At 43.2% G+C, this 24,191-nt stretch overlaps 2 protein-coding genes across 3 annotated transcripts in view; both read left to right on the forward strand.

The window, feature by feature from the left end:
* Positions 1–3,117, forward strand: part of iqgap1 (IQ motif containing GTPase activating protein 1) — a 43,362-nt gene extending 40,245 nt beyond the window's left edge. The window contains exons 34-37 of the mRNA XM_026149414.2: positions 68–234; positions 1,195–1,317; positions 1,429–1,537; positions 1,631–3,117. Of these exons, the coding sequence (XP_026005199.2) occupies positions 68–234; positions 1,195–1,317; positions 1,429–1,537; positions 1,631–1,744 (513 nt within the window). The 3' untranslated portion in view covers positions 1,745–3,117. The remainder of the gene's footprint in view (positions 1–67; positions 235–1,194; positions 1,318–1,428; positions 1,538–1,630) is intronic.
* Positions 3,118–4,899: 1,782 nt separating this feature from the next.
* Positions 4,900–24,191, forward strand: part of crtc3 (CREB regulated transcription coactivator 3) — a 41,756-nt gene continuing 22,464 nt past the window's right edge. For both annotated transcript variants that reach the window (XM_026149730.2, XM_026149813.2), the window contains exons 1-4: positions 4,900–6,130; positions 10,372–10,482; positions 14,959–15,087; positions 19,112–19,173. In XM_026149730.2, the coding sequence (XP_026005515.2) occupies positions 5,999–6,130; positions 10,372–10,482; positions 14,959–15,087; positions 19,112–19,173 (434 nt within the window). In that variant the 5' untranslated portion in view covers positions 4,900–5,998. The remainder of the gene's footprint in view (positions 6,131–10,371; positions 10,483–14,958; positions 15,088–19,111; positions 19,174–24,191) is intronic.

A 24,191-nucleotide genomic window follows, 5' to 3' on the forward strand; every position in this document is an offset into this window, starting at 1 on the left:
TGCTCGTCCCTTCAATGGACAAATAAGAGAGAGGCTGCCTCACGGGTTGTCGTTTCAATGTCTGCAGGACATCAGGAATCAGAGACGGTATCGGCAGCGGAGGAAAGCCGAGCTGGTGAAGCTTCAGCAGACCAACGCCGCCCTGAATTCAAAGAGCAACTTTTACAACGTGCAGATCGACTCCTACAATCAGTACATCAAGACCTGCATGGACAACCTGGCCAGCAAGGGCAAGTGAGTGACCTCCACTGTCTGCTGGTTGTTACTGCTGTCATGAGCTGCACTGCTGCTGGGGATACGGCGAAGTTTGTCACCTACATGTTGGTAAAGTTGTGCGTTTGTCAGTGCAAACCTCAGTACCACATCTGAAACATACCGCACTCAAACGTCCAGCGTAAATGGGCTTCAGACGTGACCTGAAAATGTCACATCCTGTATCCTTTCCCTCCGCAGACGAGCTTACAGCTCACGTCTGATTTGTGTCAAAACCAAAAATAGGAGCCAGTCTCTCACACTGGTCCTTGGACTCCTTGTTTTTGGGTTTTAATCTCTAATCACTGAGTGTTTTATAGCTGCCAGATTTTTTTAATGGACCATCGTTGCCTCTGAAGGTTCGAGGCAGGTTGAGCTTCATAATCTTTTCCTGGGGGATCAAAGATGTTCTTGGCCTGCCCGGCATCTTCTCTCACTGTTGGTGTGGCAGAAAGACCTCTTGATTGTGCCACATGTCTTCCCTCGGCAGACCTGGGGGGGACAAAGAAACAGAAACTGAACATGCACTTGACCTGATGGGCAACCTTCAGGCTTGTTCTCATCCTCAGCTCAGTGTGAGCGTTCGTTAGCACAAGCTGATGTTTGAGGCTCGTATCCGCCCATAACAGAAACACAGGCAGTGGCGTGGGCTGCTCGGTCAAATTTAAATCACGAAGCTGTCTTTTTGTTCGTCTTTTGGCTGTTTGAACTCTGTGAATGTGATGAAATTGCTGTTGTTACATACAGCATAAATCTTTGTTCTTTTCCTCCATTTAAATGCACGTTGGCGACTTGCGATGCGTCGTCTGCTGCATGGTGACCGTGCAGCATTGGCTTCAGTGTTTTTAAAGTCTGCATGTCACAGCCTAGAATACAATAGTGAGCCTTGAAGTCTGTGCTGAGAGCTGCTTTTATTGTACACTTGTGTGTCTTTCTTCTCAGGTTGTCAAAGAAACCAGGCGACAACAAGGCTAAGAAGAGCAAACAGGTTTCTCAGAAATACACAGCCGCCCGCCTGCACGAAAAGGGCGTGCTGATCTCCATAGAGGACCTGCAGCCCAACCAGTGAGTTGTGCAGCTGATCACGTATACAGTTAGCTTCATGAACAGCCCAAGGTTAGAAGTCTGCCGTTCCTCTGCTTTAAACAGCCGTCTTCTGCTCTTTTCTCATCGCAGGTTCAAGAATGCCATTTTTGAGATTTCCCCATCGGAGACGGTCGGAGTGTTTGACGTGAAGGCCAAGTTCATGGGCGTCCACTTGGAGACGTTACAGTTAGAATATCAGGTAGCGTTGCCTTTCTCAGCTTCGTTGGCTCTTCTCGTAGTAGCTTGACCAGCGACGTATTTTGTTTGAGCTCTTTGGGTTTTTGTTTCACAGGATCTGCTCCAGCTGCAGTATGAAGGCGTGGCAGTGATGAAGCTCTTCGACCGGGCCACCATTAACGTCAACCTGCTCATTTTCCTGCTCAACAAGAAATTTTATGGGAAATAGAAGAAAAAAAAGAGGAGAAAAAAGGGCTAGAGACACTGAAACCACAACCCCCCCTCTGAGGGTTGCTTTAAAGCCCTGACCAGAACCATGCTGTCTTACCTACACATTTCCTCCAGCACGTCTCCACTGTGCCTATACAAGTTTATGCATTATGTTTTATTACATGGATATGTAGTATCCTTTATTCTTAATGCAAAACCTCCATTACCCAAGTTTTTTCCTAGTGCCTCATCTCTCATTGAGGCTCGGTCAGAGGTTTAAGATTTGTAATTTCTGTTTTTGCTCTAAATACTCTGAATATGTTGTGCATGGGCTTAGATCTAAAAAGAAAAAAGTGTATTTTTTTTTTATGTAAAGAGAGTTTTACGTCTTTTTCAGCTGTTAGTTCATCCGCTCACCTGACTGAGAAAAGCCCGACGAACATCATCGATGTGCATGCGCACTTTTCAGCAGGGTTGTAGTACACGGCACTTTGTCCAGGAAAAACTGAGAGAAAAGAAAACGATGGGCTCCTTATCTTTGATCGTGTGTTTATGGTGAAAGCGCTGCAGCCGTCTCTCTCTCTGATCATCTTCTCCTGGCTTTACTGTGACATCAGTCACCAAAATGTCCAATTCTAACACTGAGCTGCAGGAGTGTGATGTTACCTCTGAAGTCCAGGCTGCACTGGTGCTGATCTGGCTCTGAGGCCTTTCCTGTCTACAGACGGGTCAGTGGTTTTGAGTGGACTGAGCTGGCCGTGACTGCAGCCCTGCTGCTTCTCAGAACTGACCTGCCGTGCATTTGTGCTTCTGGTTCCCGCAAGAGAAGCAAGCGAAACGTGGAATCACACGAAACTGGGCAGACGTGCCGCTTTGCTGGCTTTCTCAGATAACTTACTGGAAATCATTATTTTTCTTTTTATCTTGTAGAACGATTTGTTACGTTATAAAATGGGTAAGCACAACATGATGCCTGATGAATTGTAAAACAAGATGGGATTTGGACTTGTAAGCTGAGCAGATGTTAAATACTGAGAATGCTTCTAGCGTTGAAAATACCTGGTCGCCATTATTTATATTTTATATGTTTTCAGTCTGCTGGAGCTGATGGTTGCACCATCACCCAACGAGCTCCAGTGTGCGTGCAGTGTTACAGCACCTTGTGGGCCCACTAGATGTCACTCTGCGCTGTCACGTCGTGGCGTTTGAGTGGTCCTTGAAGCGATTGTTTCAGCCAGGCTGAAAATCTGTGCAGACTTGGTGAAATCGATTTTGCTTCTCACGCAGACTCACTTTGATCGGAGGTGGCCACCTTGTGCTCGCTTCATTATTTGTTCTTCATTTGATGAAATGTGCTTGTTCCAGTTTCAGAATAAAGCTCTACCAATGCGCTGCCTTTTTCCTAATCTTACAGTTTTCGTGCAGGAAGAGAAGGCGTTTTCCCAAATGAGCATTTCCATTTTATGTTACAACCACCTGTAAACCCACCTCCACTACACACACAACCAGAAGGAATGTGTAGTGAAATTACAACCCGCTTCCCATAAAGTTTGGATGTTGCGCAAAATGTTAATAAAATGGTGATTTTCAAATCTAGATTTGATTGACAATTAAAAAGAAAACATTAAACAGAAAATGTAACACTTTCAGAAAACGTTCAGTCCATTCTGACTACGGCAGCAGCGACATGCCTCAACAAAGTAACAGACTGAGTATAAAAGGAGCATCTTGGAGAGGCAGAGGTTCAGCACTGCAGATCGCTCTTCCTCACTGTAGAATTGCAAAGACTTTGATGATCTCATCATCTGTGCTATGTAATAATATCTACATATTCTAGGAAGCTGAAGAATTCTCTGTGCAAGGATTTCTGAGCCCTCAGGCGGCACTTCAGTAAAAACCGATGTGATTCTGTCAGGGACACTTCCAGACATCACGGTGTCGTCTATTGATGCAGGTTCAAGCCCTGCGATGCGCAGACAAAGCCATACGTGAACCGGAAACACTGCTGTCTTAACATGGACCGAGGAAAAGTGGAAAACTGTTCTGTGGCCAGACAAATAGAAAATGTGAAATTTGTTTTGGAATACAAGGATGCTGCATCCTCTGGGATAAAGAGGAGAGGGACCTTCTGCTTCTCTGCACTACATTAGTGTTTCCACACGAGTGCTGAAAGGTAAAGGCAGGATTTGGAGCTCACATACTGCATCTATTACAACAGCGTGGCGTCACAATGGCAAAGTCCAGGTGCTAAACTTGCTCGCCTGCATTCCAAAGCTTCCATCAGCAGAAAACATTTGACGCATCGTGAAACGAAAGACATGACAAAGACGAACCAGGACTGCTGTGTCCTTTCCCAACATTTCAGCAGCTGGTCTCTCTGCCCAGAAGTCTATGGAGTAATGCTATTGTGCACAAGATATGCACAACATGCATTCTGTTTTTATTTACCTGTTATACACAGTATTCCAACTTTTTTGGAAATGGATTTGTAAATGTGTCATACTACTGTGTCATACCCGCAGTTTTCAGTAATTTGATGTATTGTAGCTAAATGCTGAGTGTTCTCAGTGTCTGCAGGCTCGACAGCAGTGTGGAGTTTTCCTGCACAGATGTTTCTGTGTGTTTGAAAACTGGGTGCCCTGCATAAACCTGAGACACACACCAAACTTTGTTTCCTGTTTGACTGATTGGATTGTTCACATATCATTAAGATTCTGATTTACACAACCTTTTGTTCCAACAGAACAACAGGACAGTCCAGCTCCTGAATTCTTTTACTTTCCATCATGATATGTGCAAAATCTGGATTTCTAATAGGTGAATTGTAGAGCACAGTGTACTCATGTTTATGGTACATTCATGCACGATGTACATTTTAAGGGTGTTTTTCATGTGTATTTCAGAGCACGATTTGTACATAGCTTATTCCAAGAAACACAGCGTTTTATTATTCTATTTCATAGAAACATGAAAATTAATTTGATAAATGCAATACTTGCATATCTAAATAGCGCATTTAAGAAAATCTTGTAAGCACAGAAGTAGTTTTCTTGATCTATAGCTATAGCCAGTGATGTTCCATGTTTTGTTTTTACTTTTTCTTGCGGCTGCGTAAGGTAAGGGCGTGGTGACTTTGTCGCCCCCTTGTGGATACCACAGGTACACACCGCCTTTGACGAGGTAATGTTTTTCTCGCAGTAGTATGAGGATAACAAGCCAGCCGATCTGAGTTGCTGTTACTCGCTCCCTCAACCAAGGACGAATAAGCTAAAAACATTTTTTCCGAGAGACATTTTTTCGGCGACGGGGAAACCACCGTTTTTTTTCTTCCCTGTCGGCGCTGTTTGTTTTATCTTCACGGAGTCGCTCGGCTGGAGTTTGTCTGCGGTCTCTATGCTGTCCATGGATTAACACTAGAGTCGACTCCGAAGCGCTGTCATATCAGCTAAAGTGTCAAACTGTGGATTGTGATCCTTACGTCACTTGCCAATATTCAGCGGCTGCTTTCCCCGGTTTGGTTGGAAACAAAGTGGAACTACAGCTAAGTCTATGCAAAACGAGCGGAAACTTGTTGAAATACAATTCGGCGAGTAAACCTTTGGCCAACTGCGGGTCAGCTTTACTAGCGGGAGTGGAGAGATTTAGCTAACGAGGCTATCAACTTTCTCTGACCGCAGCTGTAAATATTTAGGTGGAAGTTTCCTCTAAAAGATACCGACAGCGGGTAGATGTCGACAAGCAGATAAAGTGCATTTGTCGGAATTAAAATGGCACTGACAGTAGCTTAGCCGACTAGCTGTCGCTGTTGCTCTCCGTTCACTTCCAACGCTATGTTAGCAGTGACAGCTAACGCCATGTTAACGTTAGATTCAAACAAGTGGTTCGCTGGAAGAGTGTCAGCGTGAAGTTACAGCTTAACTTTAACCCATTGTCGCCTCGCAGTTTGCCTAGAAAGTCAGAGTAAATATATACTTTGCAAAGTTTTTATTTTGTCCGCTTTTTAGTCACACTTAAACAACTTTTATTAAAGGGAGCTTTGAGTGTTAGCCTAGCCGCGTTAGCTTGCCTGTTGCCTTGTAAAAGCATTGAGACAGTGCAGCCAGCCGAGCTACGTCTGAAGTGACTTTAGTTTAACCGATAACGCGAGGTGTGCTCTTAAAATTCTCATGGGTTTGCTACAACGCTTGCTGAGAGACTTTGCAAAATAAGACCCCACCAGCACAGTCTTCCACTCAAAACAAGTAGCTGAAGTTGTTGAACTGCGGCCCGCACCATGTCCAGCTCCCCAGGCACAGGTGGCTCGAACCCCAGGAAGTTCAGCGAAAAGATAGCGCTGCACAACCAGAAGCAAGCAGAGGAGACGCGGGCCTTTGAACAGCTGATGACGGACCTCAATGTCTCAAGGGTAAATGCGCTTCACTTTCAGCTTGTTGACATTTATTGCTCTCTTGTCTTCTACGCGGATGTGGTCATATACCTCATTCACACCGGAGCTGTCAGGCTTCATCTGCCGGCGGAGATTTCTGGTATTCAACCAGTACTTCTCGTTTCTCTTGAGCAGCCGTAAATCACACCCGTCGATACTCGGCTTATGTAATTCTACTCAAGAGCCAAATATTAAGCAACTTGCGACTTTGGGTGCAGCGATTGACGTACAGCCTTTTTAAACTGCAGTCGGCGGTGAGACAGGAATGGAGAAATTGGCTCCTTAATATTTGCACCAACCGCTTAAAAGCCGTCCTGTTTGTCATGGGCGTGTACAGGATTTTTCTTGAATGGGATAGCACGGGGAGGGGGCACAGGAAGTTTTTGGGTTTTTTTTTTAGCACAAATAAATAAAGTGTACACATTAGGCACAGAAAACATGGGCACAGTTTTCCAGCTTCTGTGTAACCCCGTGATGCCGTTATATGAAACATTCTCTTTTTAGACTTACTTTTTACTAAAGTCATAAACCTACTTTATTTTCTTATATATTGTTAATTTTAATATAATATTTTATTAAAAACATATCTAACACAACCGTATAAAAGTTTGAGCACAAGAATAAAGTAACTAAAGTAAAAGCACTCATTATGCAGAATCATATACATAATGATTTTGTCTCATAAGTATTTATGCATTTGTGTATCAGATGAGTTTGACTCCTTACTTAATGACTTTTATCTGTATTTATATAGCATCATTCATTAGAGTTATATTTTTAAACATGCAAAATAAGACATAACTAAGCTTTACAATATAAGTACAATATATTAATCTATATTATAGTGGAGCAGAAGTAGAGACATAGAAGTACTTAAAGTACCAGTGAAGTAAAAGTACACGAGTACTTTTTTCCCCCAGACTGTGCTCTCGCTCGTTGGCGCTGGCGTTGTAAGAGTAACACTACCATATGCTGATGGCGTTGGCAGCCGGCCTTCCAGGCCCCCTTCTGGACATGCTCCGGCTTCATAAACACTGAAGGAGTTTCCTGTTCAGAAATGCAGAGTTTACACGTTGTCAGTGTATTTCTTGAAAATGCTTTCACAGGTTCAACCTGATGCTTACTGTCTCATGTAATACGAATTTGAAAAGAGAAATCCGACTAGGGCGAACTAAAGAGGCTCGTGATGTCGGCACATTAGTTACATAGTCTCAGTCTTTGTGTCAGTCAGTGCTTCGCTTCACTTTCTTCACTTGTCACATTTGTATACTTGTAAACATGTGATGACCAGTGTTGGGTTACAATGTAACAATTAGAGTAAAGCATTGCTGTAGTCACATTACATTTTTCAGTAACTCGGTAACACATTACTGTACTTAGTTCAGTAAGTACACGGCTGTAACCATTATGTTGTTACTTGCATTAGTGTTTTTTCAGTGTGCCGCCTTTTCCAGTGAACTGTTACTGATGACAGTACCTAATTCAACGTGTGACTCTAGTTTAACAAGTTGCGAGCAGCAGCAGGTTTGTAGTGCAATAGTAGTGACAAAGCAAAGTATCCAAAACATCCAGTGACATGGCACAAGTCAAAATATAAGCAGTCTGGGTCGTGTTTTCTCAGGAAATTTAAAGTAAAAGTATCAAATAACTGTGTAACACGTTAGTATAACAATAACTAAAGTAACCTTGTAACTCTTCAGCAGCCTGCACAGTATTTGCCACATAGTAACATTGAAAGTGAAACAATTTTCTGCCTGGCACGTTGAACATTTGAGTGTTTTAACCTGTTGCTTACAGCTCCACTATGCAACTACGTCAGTAATTTCCATCTGTCGTTGGCGCTTCCTGTCATATGGACTGCAACCATGGCTCCATATGACAACCGATGCTCCAGCCATGCTCGGTTGATTCATTTGTTTACATTTGGGTTGCACATTACCTGCTGGTAGCATCTTTTCCTCCTTCGTAGTCTGGTGGGGTTTTTTTGTTTTGTTTTTGTTGCAAATGGTGAAACATGTTTGTTATTTTGGCCTTTATTTTCCAAAGTGCTGTGCTTTGTTGGAGGTTGCTAAGTAGTGCTCTTTTAAGTTGTTGTCAGGGTCTGGCAAGCAGCTCTTGCTCTCAGACATTCCAGGACTTGCCTTGTTATGCACACTAGGGAAGTCATGGTGTTGCTATAACAATGATGTTCTGATATTACACTATTTCAATGTCACAACATTTGTCTTTAGGCCAACCGAAGTCAATAAGGCTGCTGTTGGCAGATGTTGTTGCACGTCCCTGACATGACCACCTCATGTACTCTAGGAACTGTGCTCAGTGACTGAAAAGATGATCAGAACGTAATTCTGAATTGTAACTCAAACAAAGACAGATTGATTCTCATGCGATGCTACAAAAAATAAAGAGAAAATGATTAAAAAATAGATGAAAACGTTTCTGTTATTTCCGGACGGATGCCAAACGTTAACATTAGGAGCTGGTAATGGCTCCTGTTGTAGCTGCTCTGTCTGAGAAAAGACACGCTTGTTGTTTAGTGGTTAAACAGCTCTCCACACCAACACTAAAGCCCCATCCCAGCTGTGAAGCATTAGGGTTTGGAGGTGCTTTGCTACCTTAGACCTGCATGCGTTGCAGGTGCAATTACGTCAGAATTGAGATGGGAAGTTTTCTTAGTTACTGAAGACATTAAATGTACAGTGTTTGTGTATTATTTGCTAGATTGTTTAGATTTGTGACTAGGATGATATCAGACCACACATAAACCTGGAAAATTCATTTTCCTGTGACTGTAAACCTTATGCATTCCAAGTCATAAAAACTCCTTGGATGATATAAAGGCCTTTTCACATTATTCTCATTCCATCCACTGACAGTGGGTTCTTTCTGTGCGAGCGAGAGTCCTGAATGGCTAGTCAAAGAGGATGTGGTTTTGAGGCGACACTGAGTTAAGTTTGCCATAAGATGTGAACTGTAAGTGACCTCTGAGACAGAAAAGCCCAGTCAGTGGCCAGGCCACAGGGCACACTTGAAGCAAACAGCTGAAATTAGAAATAGCTGCTTCAGCATTTACACCAACCATAAAGTCTTACTATCAACCCCTGAGAAGCTCTGCAGAACTCTGCATTGTAGCGAGTACACCAAGAGGCTTAAGTCTGCACCCTTCACAAACATAAATATATGTAGATGTTACATAAAGGCTGACCCAGACACTCTAAGAGAGGCAATATTTTTTTCATGTGTCCTACATTAATAATCAATGTTACTGAAATTTGAGGCTAGAAACCCTCTGACATTAAATACCAGTTGTTGGCAGTAAAAATTTCTGAGTTGGCTTGAGGAAGCCTGTGTTTACCAACTTTTCTGTCGTGTATATCACAGACCCATTGGTTACTGACCACCAGCACCTCTAAACACCGTACCACTGTCTGCTGTGCTGTGTGTGCTGAATCAGAACAGTCTTTCGCCCACACTGCACAGAAACTGATACATTTTGTGCCAAAAGATAAGGTTTTTAGTCCAGTGGTCCTAGCTCGCCCCGAATTTCTTGCCAACTTCAGTCTCTTTGTAAACTCTTATACAACACGATACAATCAAACAAGGCCAGTCTTTGAAATTTAAATTTTGTCCTTTCGGCACTCTAAGGGAAGTTGGCCCTCTGATTTGCCTATCCCCGATCACAGCTAAGGGCCGGCCCTGTTTACCTTGGCAGAACAAGCTGCCTTCTGTTTTCTGCGAGGTAATCATTGTGGCGTCTTTGCAGTAGGCTGCTAATGTGGACGCCAAGCTGCCCATTTCCTAGAATGTGTCCCCAGTGTCCAGTGGATATGGCTGCTTTTTAATCAGACAGACAGTTTTTAATGCATTTATACATTACGCCTGTCTCTCTGTTCACTTCCAAAATGTAGATGGTAAAATCAGATTAAATAATAAGAGCACAGCTGTGCTAAAGCATCTGGAGTGGCTACTTGCACTACGATATTGCTTCAAACTGATTGAAAACCATAAATCCATTTGATGAGACATGCAAAGAAAAAAAATGCAATTTGAGGAGCAGTGACAGTATAACAGGAGTGGGCCCCAAGTGACATTTTAGACATCTGCAGGATATTGCAGAATTTGAAGTATGATATAAGGTCGGTTGCTCAAATTCATTTCTCATTCAGAACTTGTTCTCTACGTGCCCAGACGATCAACACGTGACTCTGTTTTTGTCGTAGGTCCAGTTTCAGAAGATCCAGCAGCTTCGCTTGTCTCAGTCAAGGGCACAGTACTACGGAGGCTCTCTGCCCAACGTCAATCAAATCGGCAACACCAGCACTGAATTTCAGGTGGGAACTCGTCACCATCAAAATATACAGCACCCACACAGACTGCATTCAAAATGTAATAACACCTCTCTAAGACTTTAAGCAAAATGAAATATCATGGACTTGATAAGGTCTGTATGAAATCTGTGTGGAAAAAAAGCCCAGAGGTTTAACAGAAATACTCATTGTGCACTTGGGCCAATTCTTGTGCAGTTATGCTGCAGTGAAGTTGAGCCAAATTCAACTCTTTCACTAGACGAGCCTTATTTCTGTCTTTCTTTATATATGTATGTTTGGTCTTGGTGGAGCTCTGCATTAGCGCTGCAGCTGCATCAGTGCAGCATTGTTGTTCAAACCTATTAAGGAGGCCTCACAGGGCTAATGTCAGTTTGAACATGGCCTCAGGACATACTGGTGCAGAAACACGGGAGGTTTTAGTCGGTTTGAAGTTAAGCTAAAAAAGATTTCTTATTAAAAGAAAAGAAAAAGATGTGTGCTTTCCTTGAAATTGCAGTCCATCATGTGTAAGCTCTCGTTTTCATTGAGGGGTTGTTCAAGGTCAGCTGTGTTTGATGCCCACTTTTGATGTGCGGCTCAACTGCAAAAGCAGCAAAACTGTGTGCTGGATCTTTAGAAGTGCAAACAAGCTGCTCTCGAGAGCATTAAATAATTCACTCGAGTTTCTGCAGACTGGAAGAAAAACCAGGATAAAACATCAATGCTGCAGTTCTAACAGAGCTTTTCTGTCACACTGGGACGTGTATCAGTTCTCTGAGGAGTATCTGTCCTAAGATACACAAAGTCCAGGTAAAGGTGTCCCTGTTAGCTGAAAGAATGGCCTTTTGAGGTGGAGCTTTCCCCTCACTGACGGATAAAGCCTCCCTCACTGATCGAGTGCATTCGTCTCTACTGGGACTCAAACTAAATGGCTTCTAGCTCTTACTCGATTGTGATCATTTGTTAGCCCTAATTCAATTAAATGAGTGCAGAGTGCTTAATGTAATACTTGCCAAGGCTTTCTTAATCAGACAGAATTAACCCATTTAATCCCAACTTTTCCCAAACACCACAATACTACCATCACGTGTTAAGCCTTAACGAGAGGTAGAGCAGGGCGATATGGCCAAAAATATTTATCACGATATATATTTGAAAATTTGCGATAACGATATAACTGACGATATAATTGACGCAAGACAAAACAGAACTCCATACTAGCGAAAAAAAACCCCATCCATTTCTTTTCACTTAAACAAGCAGCTGTTTTTTATGTGCATTAAAGCTATATAAACATTTAACAGTGTAAAAGTAAATTCCTTGCTGAAAGTTTAACCAAAAGGCATTTCCAGTAGAAATGCGCTGACATATCCTGAGCATAACCATGTATAATATCCACTGAAGTTAAAAAGAGGTGCTTTGCTACATTAAACTGCATAAAAAAGTCAAATATGTATTTTTCGGACCATAAGGTGCACGGGATTATTAGGCACATTAAGCGAAACAAAGCAGTCAGATAAATCAAACTTTATTCAACTCACACTTCTTGCTTCCTCCACTTCTGTACTATTGATTCCTTAATGCTGTATTCTCTCACAGCTGCTCTATTCCCATGTTGTTGCAGTATATTAATGACTAACCTTGTATTGTGGATGGATTATCTCAGTTGTTCTCCTGACTGAAGTTTGGTCCGTTTACAGCATCCTGCCATGCGATTGCATTTGTCTCTAACCATCAGGAACCTTCACGTTAACTTTTATCGAGTGGAAAAAAGTTAGCGTTCATCCTCCAGCTTCACTGTTTATATTATGCTAACATAGCTGTGTCGCTAGCGATCACGTAGCACATCATTATATACCAGCTAGCCCAACTTCAGTAACCCTACAAACGTCACTGCTGTTTAGTTTTCTGTCTTCATTTATGTTGGAAGTGATAGCAGAGCTGTACGTTTGAATTTTTTCAGAAATCTCCCTGTCAGAACATGCAATATCATGCTTAGGTAACTAGCGAAACTAGCGAGCTAACTTCCGCTAACTTCCTGCTAGCTTCTAACTCCGTTAAATGTAATAAATTCTGTTTTCATGGATGCCTGGATGTTAAACTTCATAGTTACACCTGGTAAAGCAGCAACGCTGATCGTTTTATTAAAGATGAAAGAATTTAGACAGTTTTTAACTCTCAGTGATGCTGCAGTGTTCGTTTGACTTTGGGACCTGGAATGGGCGGAGTTTAGGACCCAGATTGCTCCCAGAATTACAAGCACCTTAGTCCAACAAATACGGCAATAACGACAGCCCGCTTGCATGTTCTACAAAAAAAGTGCTTTGTTGTGTATCTGATGGACAAACACCAAACCAGTTCCGCATCACTGAAGTGGCAGCATTTTTACAAACTAATTCTAGTTCATCTGTTTCACTCAACGATCCGCTTTTCCCCTTCTCATTCTCTGTTGCCACCATGCTTTTTCGGCCATGTGCGTATGAAAACAAAGGCACTGCGCATGCGCGTTTCACCCATATTATGTTGCGATATTTCATTTTCTTATCGTTGCCTAACATTGTACCGGTATTACTGTGAACGGTATAATATGGCCCAGCCCTAACGAGAGGTGGAAACGTCCTCTGCTTGATCTCAGCTGACTGGGGTGATAATCTGTATACTGAACTGATTTATTTCTCCACTAAAGTGCGACCTCTTAAACTCCAAAATTCCTTTCATAAGACCTGAATACTGCAAGCATACAAAACCTAACCAATGCAATAATGCAACACTACTATCGGTAGCGTGGAGAGGATGTCACACAGGCTTAGTACAGCCGAGCATATAGCAAAGGTCCGTTGGGAGCATCTGGCTGAGGCCTCGGGCAGTGAGGTCTTTAAATCCCACCCTCAGTCAGAATCTCAACAATATTCCAAGGAGATCCTGAGTGCAGTAAGGTCTATGTCAGGGTGCTGGAGAGGGGAGTCTATCCGTTAGTTGAAGCTTGGATTCTGGAAGAACGATTTGGTTTTCGTTCAGCTCTTTCTCAAGGATATTCAAGCATTTGTGGGAGTTTTCCCAACTTATCTCCATATGTACACACAAAACACAACTAGTAAACTTGGAGATGGGATCCAGTTGCATTTCGGGATGTTTTGGGAAGTTGGGGTATGTGGTATTCCTATCATGTCCCTGTACAGTGGGAGCTTGGTTCATATTGTTAGCTACAAGTCAGACTTGTTCTCGGCGGGTTTGACTTTGCCAGGACTGCCCTTCATCACGGACTCTGATGTAATTTTATAGACTCTCTAGGTGCTCTCTTTCTAGTGCAGGCATGGGATGGAAGGTGTTGAGTTCAGCTATTTCAGGATCTCATCTCTGCTTTGGGTAAATAATGTGGTCTTGTTGACTTCATCGAGCAATGACTGCTAATTTGCACTGAGGCGGTTTGCTTTATGCTCTATATCTGACCCATTGCTCTCACAAATCACTGAGGATAGTGGTTGTGGTTCTCTAGGTGCTCTATGTCAGTGGTCCCCAACCCCCGGGCCTCGGACCGGTATCGGTCCGTGAGTCGTTTGGTACCGGGCCGCGAGAGTTGAGGCTCAGGTGTGAAATGTATGGTTTTCAGGGTTTTTAATCGGTTTCAGCGTTATTTTGTGCTCTGTTACCTGCCGCTCACTGTTAATGTCTGTAAGATGTTTAGTCTTAGTGTTTTAATTCTATGACCACATACCTGTGGTCAGAGCTGCATATATAGACATAACTACCAGACACTTTAAAAATGACTTGTATGAAAACAGATGGTTCGATCTTTATGTTAACATAGTTGAGTAACATGTCTGGGTTTCAGCCAGGGAATAAACAGCTCTAAACTGTTAAACATGTGACATTACATGTATTTCACTGTGGCACTTTATGTGATGAAAATGCATGGGTACATATTGGTCTCTGACAGTGTTTGTAGACTTTTAAAGGGGACCTATTGTGTGTATCTGTCACATTTTTCAATGTTGACTTTTAAATTACACACATGGCTAAAGTTTCAGATAATCTGGCTGCAGACTGCTCCATATGCTCGCTGTCAGGTAGTTGTTTTTTATGCACAGCAGCATGAGATGTCATAGAGAAGGGATATCTCTGCGTTGGTCATCTAAGGCCCACAAACCCCATCGACCTGCTGTTTAAACCGCTGGTTTGGGAGGGGCTTCCAATCAGAAGAAAGTCATCTTAACCAGAGGGGAAAGGGGAGGAGCTACTACTGAGGGCCAGTGACTGTGGCATAACTGCTCTAATAGTGTACAAGAGTGAAAATATGGAGCACAGTGAGGTGTAAAAGGTGTTAGTGATCACATTAAGTCTGTTCTGTTTAGGTGTACAACCTTAATTAACATGATTACTAAACGGCTCATTTCAGTTCTGCAGCACCTTTCACCAAGTGTCAGCAGCTCTAACTACATTTCAGGAAACAGCTTTTTGATGTGTGTGATGTGAACAGTTCCTTTGCTGTGTCCTTTACAGGGTGGCTTCCCTTCAGGTTTGGACTCTGTGAGAGGGACTCGCCACCACGGGCTGGTCGAGAGGGTCCACAGGGACCGCAACCGTATCAACTCTCCCCATCGCCGACCCCTCGACAAGCACGGCCGGCAGATATCCTTTAAAGCCTGAACGAACGATAGTTTCTGTGCAATACGGATGTTGTCATCATCATGAAAGGTTAATCGACGATGAGAAAGTGGGTGCTGTGGCTTCCAGGTGGTTTTTGTTTTGTTTGTTAATGGTTTGTGTTCATAGTGAGCTTTAATGTGACGACACTTACTGGTGTAGGCAGATGTTCTCTAGCCTCAGGAGCAGAATTAGTCATTATGCTAATTTCAAGTGTGACGCAGAGACAATGTGCTTGCTTTTTCCTAATAGACACTGACAGCAGGAGATTCTCAGCATCGTCTGAGAGCACACTGAAGGTGTGGGTACATATGTGTGTGTTTTGCATGCACGTGTCGCAGTAAGTGAGACTTTCATGGTGAAGATGCAGGAGCAGAGCGGTGATTGTTTGACTCGTAGCTGCGACCTTCATCTCATCATGGAGTCTCATCACAGCTGAAATGAGCAAGAGAAGAGAAATCATTTCGTTTTATACGTCCTTGTAGATTTCACGGTCGGCAGTGAAATAATTCAGGATTTGTACGATTTTACGATGCACAGTTAATTATTGTGATTGTTTTTAGCAGTCAGCAATTACATGCGCGGTGTTTGTCAGGATGCATAACAGCTGCGTAGGCAGTTCACGTATAATAATTTAACTCATGAATGATGAGCAACCATTATAAGAGATGAGAGAAGTAACTTGGACAGACTGTTCTAAAAATGAATTTGCAGTGCAGGAGAGACGGCCCGATTCCTTTTTAGACTGAGCCTGTTGTGTGCTGTTATCATTATCCAACATGCAATCGCACAAAAACAGTAGCTGCTTCTAACCGATGACTGAAACATGAGTTTCTTGATGTGGATTCATTCACACCCAGTTTTTTATATTTAAATTAAGCATTTGTTCACACTTCTAGCAGCCCTACTTGTTTCTTCTTTCCCTGCCTCTGCACAGATGTTGAAGAGAAGCTCTTTATATATAAAAGTTTATATATCTATACTAACTGACTTTAGTAAGATTGCCAAAATAAAATCAATACTCTGGTTTGAATCAATACCAAAGTTGTTGTGCATCTGTTACACTATAATGAAACAAGTGGTAACTTGTGGGGTGGCTGCATGCCAAATATCCTTGGGCAAGATACCAACCTAGAGTTGCTCTGTGATGTGTCCACTGGAGTGTGAATGCTGGATAGAAAAGCACCTGCGTAGAAAAAAAAAACAACAACCTAGAAAAACGTGCTCGTACAGATGGGTGTGAAAAGCTAAATGAGCCCAGTGTAGAAAAGTGCGATATAAGGACCAGTCCATTTACTTTGTTTGTTAAGTTCTAACTTGGCCCTGTGACAGACTGGTGAAGACATTGTATGGATGGACACGTAGATGTGTCCACTGTTTCCCAGGCATCGTTTTCACTTGGACCCATTTATATCAACAGCAGCTCAACATATTTGGTGATTTCTTTGTATCTGAGCAAACAATGCTATCCGTAATCGATTTGCTAGTAGATGCCCTCATTCTTCTTTGAACCTTTTAGTCACTGCTAACCAGCTAGCTGCAGTCCTTCACACCCTGTGCTTCTCTATTGGCTGACCAAGTTGCTGTTGTGGTGGTGCTTGACATCATTTAGTGGCTTTTTCTAGAAGCTCCACAGTTATCTTCCTGCTGCTCTGGAGCGAGCTGGGCCCTCTAACCACAACCTGCAGGTAGACTGGTTCCTGTGGGCCTAAGTAAATATAACTCCGCACCAGTAGGCGGCAGGGTAAAGTGTCTTGCCCAAGGACACAACAACCAGGACAGAGAGCCCGGGGATCGAACCGGCAACCTTCCGGTTACAGATGCGCTTCCCAACCCGTGTTGCTAAAGACTGAAACACACCACACCTCTTCCAAAGCTTACGACAGCTTCATTAACTGCTGTATGAACACTGCCTTCAAAATATACACATTACATATACTCTCTATTTCAGTTAAGTTTTGCAGCTGTACATTTCCAGATAGGAGCATAAGCTGCACTTCCTTTTGATCACTTTTGTTTGACATAAAACAATAAAGTTGAGCCCAGTTTGCAGACCTTTGTTCTGCTTAACAGTTAAAGAGCTGTGATTGTGGTTCACATCAGCGAGCAGTAGAACAGGATGAGAGATTAGGATGGATAGCTTTGTTTGTTTTCTAATTTTAATGAAAGTTGTATACTGTAATGTAACATGTAACCTGGGTGGGGCCCCCGTGTTGATGTTTGATCTCGTAGTATCAAAACAAAAGCGGTGGTGTTAGTTCTGTGCATTGGTGTCTGCAAAGGTCAATAATGAGGTGTTTGTTGCTCAGAATGGGCCCTGTGGGACAGGAGGCCATCTAAGCACCTGTGCTTCATGGTCACATGGTGTCATAGCCTTCCTGTTTAATATCTGATTATTTCAATAGTAAAAATGTACATCGCAGTAGCGGAAATGAAACTTTAGTCAACAACACTGGTTAGAACTGCTGAGAGCCAAATCTGCCACTGTGCAGATAAAAAGCTGGGGGGAGGAGACATGTCATCGTTGCCCTATTAGGATTGAACAGTAATCTTTCTGTCAGCTAGGCTACTGATGATTGGTTGAACTTGAGCTGGAAAGTCGACCTTCTACTTACTCTTTACTTGTTACGTGGTGATTACAGGGGGCAGCACATCACCTTCAAAATAAAAATGACAAATTTGATGTCAGTCTGATCCTGACTATGAAAGTTGGAGATGCTGTCATCGTGACAATGGGACAAGCTATGAGCCTGATCTGTTTGATTCAGTCATCAGCAGTGTAGCTCAGGTTGAAGGTATTCCAGTTGCTTTTGTCTTAGGCACAGTCAGGTCGTGTGTGTTGATACTGCTGGAAAGATCCGAGGACGACCTGTGCTGCACACTCTCTTTTTCTGTTTGTTACGTTAAGCAGCTTTCTCACCTTCATCGATACGCACATATATACACTCCACCTTTCATGTCAGCTCTACTGTTCACATTGCATGCATATGTTTGAGGAGGTGCACTCACACTGAGACTTGGAGCAGTGAAAGGAGAAACTAGCGTGACTGTAAATGACAGCTTAATGAATGCAGACTCACGCTGAGACTGGACCATTAGTTAAAATCACAAAAACATGTAATGAAGTGTGTCTGTATCAAACGACACCTGAAGCCGAGACACTTGTAGTGAATTGTTCTTCTGTTTTTAACAGTGGCAAATCTTTAAAATGTGATGGTGGCTCCAATAGGCCAGAGAAATGCAGGGTGGGCTGATTTTGAATGATTTTCCCATTTCAGGCTCACTGCTCATATAGAAGAAGGTTGTTCATTCATTTTTCCTCTTTGTGCGCTCCGGGCTGGACTCCTCCATTGTAGCTGTTGAAAGGTGTTAATCCAGTTTGACTGGATCATGGCCTCTCTGCTCTGTATCTGGGCCTGTCCGATGTTTTGTGTGAGAACTGATGAATGACACCAAGTATCTAGATTGTAAATCTGCCCCATGTCAATAATAATCCACGTGATACAGATTCTCCTGGAACAGCCGTCAGTCTCGCGTGGCTTTGCTTGAATTAAGCAGCTACCCCGTATTTCCAAAACAAAAGACCTCAACTCGCTGAAAGAGTAACTGTTGGCAAGAGGAAGCGCCACCCTGCCCTCTCGCAGACAAAGCCAGGAACTCTGCATCAGCATTCAGGAGTAAATCAAATAATGCTGCCATTGTTTCATGTTGTTCAGCAGTCAGGTTGTTGGACAGCATGTTAGAGCATCCAGGATGGCGTGCCCTCTCTACTGTGCACCACAGCGTGTGTATAAAGGCAAACATGTCTTTCTTAAATGTTGTTTCACTGAGTGTTTTGGGACGGTCGGTTCTGTTGTTCACACCTTTTCTCTGCTGTACATCACTTCAGCAGGGCTTTGACCTGCTTCTTATAGACAGAACACATCTGCATATCTTTTATAATGAGGTTTAATTCTGACTGTTGTGTTATGGTGTTGATGTGTCACTCGTTTCCTTGACCAAAGCCTACATAGAGAGCTCTCCGTATGGAGCGGTGTACCTGTCGCCACCTCCGGACAACAACTGGAGAAGGTGAGTAGAGCCTCCGAGCTCCTGACAGAATGCTTATCGTCTTTTCTTCTTCCTCTAACTGGATCATTTTACAACAGGAACCATTTGCTCCTGCCAGTGTATTTCCCATATCAAGTCTGTCTGTGTGCTAGCTGTTATTTTCTTTTAAAGTCCAGACCCCAGCTATCTCGATTGAACACAGATCAGTGAGTAATGGCTGAGTGAGGTGCTGGAGCAGGCTGTTGGGTGGAGTTGTTGGCCTCGACTGTTTCTGCACAAATGTTTCAAGTGTGAAAATGCTGCGTTGGCCCTGAGAAGCCTGCGCCTCACTGAAGGTGTCTGACAGATAGCCTTTTGTTTTAAAGGTCATGCCCAGCAGCAGTCATCCTACTGCTAAGGGATTTGTGTTGTCGCTGCCCCGTGGTGCAGAATCACCAACTTAGCTGAAACTCTGTCTCGGCATCTGCTGGAAGACTGAGCTCTGATCGTGGCTGCGTAGAGCAGTCAGTGTGCTGGTAGACAGCTTTTTCTCTGTGTTTACAAGGGAGTGAATTATGGGCCTGTAATAGAAGAGCTGAGCCAAGCTCCTCCCTTCTCACTCTTTCAGTCTTGCTGTGTTTCCACACTTTGTGTTTTGTATGCCGTCTTGGCCGGCTGCCGATCAGCCTGCCTCGTTTTCTTCCACAGCAGCGACGCAGACATTGGCTCTGCGTTGCAGTGTACTATAACAGCTTGCGCCGAAGAACTGAATAAGGCCCACGCCCTTGCGTCATTGTTGATAGCACAAAACAGGTTGGCTGACAAACGTCCTCGCGGAGCAGCCAGACGTCAGCGCACTCGGAGTGGGCGTGTTTCTTACTGAGCCATGTGGCACAAAGAACTAAAAGCAGATTCGTGCATATAATTTCGGCACCGCTGCTTTTGTCTCAGACCTGTTCGTGGTGAATGGTTGAGCTTGTGAATTTAGTGTATGAGCAAACGTGACGATCATTTTGACGTGATTCAGTCACTGGACCTTCTGGCATGAAGGCGCACACAAGTCTATGAACGATAATGTGAACTCGTCAATCGATTGAATGAGTCTTCAATGGGTTGTGACTCAGTTGTGCTAGAGGATTTTTTTCATAGTTTCTCTGTTTATAGGTGCAAAGTACTCAATCTAAAATCCAAATACTCTTATGTAAACTGCCAAAAAACCCTTTGTTATGCTTGTGGTCATTTTTCCTTTCGTTTTCTTTTCCTGTTCCCTCTTCGTGCCCCTCTGCAGCTCCATCAAGTCTCTGCAGGCCAAATCGAGCCTCCTGCTCCAACCTGCAGCAGATTGCTGTCACAGTGTGTAACAGGGATAAGCTTCCCCCTCAGCAGTGGATTTTGGCCTACTTTACTGTCACAGGCAGAGGAACTACGAGTACCATAATGCTGGTTATAAGGCGTACCATAAGTGGAAGCACATTGGGCAAACTCTGCTGCCCAGTTTGTCTCAGTAGAGCTTGAAAGCTCAGAGAGCATCCCTGTCCCCCTGCTTAATGTTCGCATGTTCACCTGACATCCGAGGGCTTTACATGTGTTTTCATTTGCTTTTTAGTTCTAATGATGTAGTTCATCATTCTGAGATTTGTATATCTGGCTGAGCCAAGACAAACAACAACAAAATGCTAAGTAGCCTTCCTGAATTTTACTTATCACAGTTTCCAGATTGTGGGTTTTGAAAAGCTGATAAGAAGTTTAAACGTTGACTTAATCCATCAGTTTATTATCCCAATTTGAAAACAAAAGGTTCAGAATATTGAATCTGGCATCGTAATAATACTCGGAAGATGCTTATAACCGTCCATGAATGAGGTTAATCAAGGTTCAAGGTTCTTTAATACAAGAGCATTTAAGATTTAAGCTACAAAGATCCAATTTCAAATCCCTTTGAGGATCAGGGGCACGCTGTGGTCTCATGCCAGTGCCACTGCTGAAAATGAAAAACTGTAACGTAATCAGATCTTTGCAATCAGAATAAGTTGCTCTCAATGTTTCATATGATTTAAGACTGAAATCGATGAAGTAAAGCTGTTTCTGCTGCTCTTCTCTTTGATCAATATATGATGTTAGATCAGAGTAAAGTGCTTGGGAGCCATAAATAAGGACCCATATTAGCCCGTCCCCTCTTAGTTTTCGTTTTTCTTAAACATACCGGTATGCATATTTGCACTTAAACAATGGAGAAGTACTTCTCTTTTTTGACTCTGCACACAACCACGTTTTCATAGTCACTTGTTGTCATTTGCACGTGTCTGCGTTTGAGACGCCTCGAGAAGCGACAGCGGTCATCTCTTGATGATAATGCAGCCATAGCTATTTTACAAATCAGGTCACGGTCCTTGGACCACCTGCGTTTGGCAAGTGTCCTCGTTCTGTAAGCTGTCTGTGTGGACCAAATAAGTGAACACAACACAAGCTCCCCTCTGCACTGTCACTGTTATGCTTTTCCTCTCAGCCTGCTGACGGATATGTAGCTTGGATAAAGACATAACACATGATTGGAGGGGAAACAGGAAGTGTGTTTGGCCTGAACTTGTGTCACATTTGGGAAGCTCTTCTTCAACTGGTTGGCCAGGAAGTCCCATTGAAGAAATTTTGTGTGTTGCAATCTTTTGCAAGAGGCTAATGTTCATTTGTTTTCCATATTTAAACCCACTCAGTCTCATCCAAAGACCCCATCTGTGGCTAAGGTTAATAAGCATTCATGGAAATAGTCTCAGGCCCTTGTGTTGTTACAGTCAGAAGCAGATCCTCCAGCTAGACTGTCTCAGGGGAGAGTGGGGTGGTAAGTGTTTACAGCGCCAGCTACATCTGCACTACATTACTGTTAGTCAGTTGTGGAGAAGAGCCACAAAACACTTTAACCGTTTCGTTGCATTAGCTCAGCAGTGTGTTCGGTTTCACTGCTTAAAATCAGCCGCTCAGAAAGGACACACAGCAACCAGGAGAAATCTCATCATATTTTGCTGAGTTTTTGGTTTGATGTCATGTGCTGCACTGAGTAAAAGTTTGACAACAAGCCCAAACATGTTGGCAGAGTAATAAAGAGCAATGGTGAGGGCCAAGAAGAGCAACATGATTCAGTCCTGAGCATGTGATGGTAGAACACGGTCTACATGTAATGTATCTACATACAACCTTGAGTTGGTATACGCTGTGGAGAGACCTGTGTTCGATTGTAACCCAGCTTCTATAAACGTTCAAACCAAAAAGCAAAGCAACAATAAGAGGTAAGGTGCTATTACAGGGGAAAAGATCACTGTTAAGTCAAATATCCACATGTCAGTTTGGGCCACTGTGTTTTTGTGGTGGTATAAAACTAACAGCTATAAAGCTGTGAATACGTTAATGTTTGAAAGTGTCAGAGCTAGCTACAGTAGCTTTCTGACAGCTAACATATAGGGTGCTAAAATAATCCTTAAGGTGTTTCGGAGCTTAGTTGCAAAGAATGGATCCAAATTAGGGAAACTTGATTTCCTGGGAATTGTGTGTGCGGCGCTGTCGGCCTCCGCAGAGCCCTATCTTAGAGTACTTGAAGAGAAAATCTCCAGATGAACTGTGGCAGGTCTGGATAAAGTGTGTACACAGCACAGAGTACACACTTTACCAGCCGCTGTTAGAAATAAGATGGTGTTTTAATAAAAGCTGCTTTTCATGAAGATGATTGAAAAATATATATTTGCATTCATTAGCACATCTGTCCTCTTGTAAACAGATGACTGATGTTGAGGTTTACAGACTCTGTTACATAAGCTGAGGGATTGCCAGGCATGAGAGAAATGCAGGGGAACAGAGCTGTTCACATAGCCTTTAACCGCCCAGTGACCAGCAGTCTGGCCAAAGGAATATTTTATCATCTCTCTGGATTTTCTTTTTCTCTGAGGGGAAAAAGAGTTGTATCCTAATGCGTCCATCTGTAGTGAGTTGAGCCAGGGTTTTTGATATCCACCATCTGTCCTTCCTACACACCGACACCTTTCTGAACAGTCCAGTGTTAAAAAGGTGCGTTGTTTTTTTTGTGTGTGGGAAGACTGCTCTTAAAGGGGGTTAGTTCCTACAGATGCTTCAGGCATAAAACCTGAGTACAGCTCTGGGTCCCTTTGGAGACCATCTGCTTCAGGGTCAGAGCATCAATGCAGTCCCACGCTCTGCTTCTCTTCCATGCACCCATCTTTGGCCTGCTGTTCCTGTACCAGCCTCTCTCGGGATGAAATCTCAGCCCAGGCTCCCAGGAGGCTGCAGTGCAGAGAAGAGGACTTAAATTCCACCGCAGTCTCTGTCGGAGATGTTTTGTGACGATTGCTAAGGGATTGTGCCCTCGGTGGCTGCTGCTTTTTCTATGCATTTATTGAATGAGCTGTGGGTTTTTTGTGTATTTGTTTCAACTAAACAACTGCTGTCTCACCTGAAAACTGCGTCATGCTGCTGCTGTTTAACACAAACGCCGGTTGGCATTCACATGTACAACATGGCATTAACATAACCCGTCTTGGATGAATTTAGACCGGTCTGCCCTTTTTAACAATCACACGTATTTGTGCAAGTTAAATATTTGTTGTGGGATGGGTGGGATGCCACAGCTCATCTGCATTCCTTTGCCTACGTCATATCTAAATATAGCTACAGGTTGTACTCCCTGCAGTAACAGCCAGGTAATGTCGCACACGTAGTGTTGTAGCTTTTTGTTTGTTGTTTTTACAGTTGCATGAATGCAGTAAGTTGTCAGGTAAGTCTGGAGGTTTGCAGACCTTTATACTCACAAAGCTTAATAGTAACACTAATCGTGTTTCCAGCACGGCACTCTGGGTGTTGGTTTCCTGAGACGCTTCTGTCACAGACTGTTGGAGGTCAGAGGTTTGTCTTAAACTGTCAGCGTTGCTAACATGAGTAAGTGTTGCGTGAACATTTGTGCTGATTTGAGAAAACATGATTCCAGCCTACATCATTGTAGAGACATCCTATGATACGATATTGTCACAATACTTCACTCACAATGTGATATTATTGCG

The sequence above is a fragment of the Astatotilapia calliptera genome, chromosome 1, assembly GCF_964374335.1.
Source record: "Astatotilapia calliptera chromosome 1, fAstCal68.1, whole genome shotgun sequence".
Lineage (NCBI taxonomy): Eukaryota > Metazoa > Chordata > Actinopteri > Cichliformes > Cichlidae > Astatotilapia > Astatotilapia calliptera.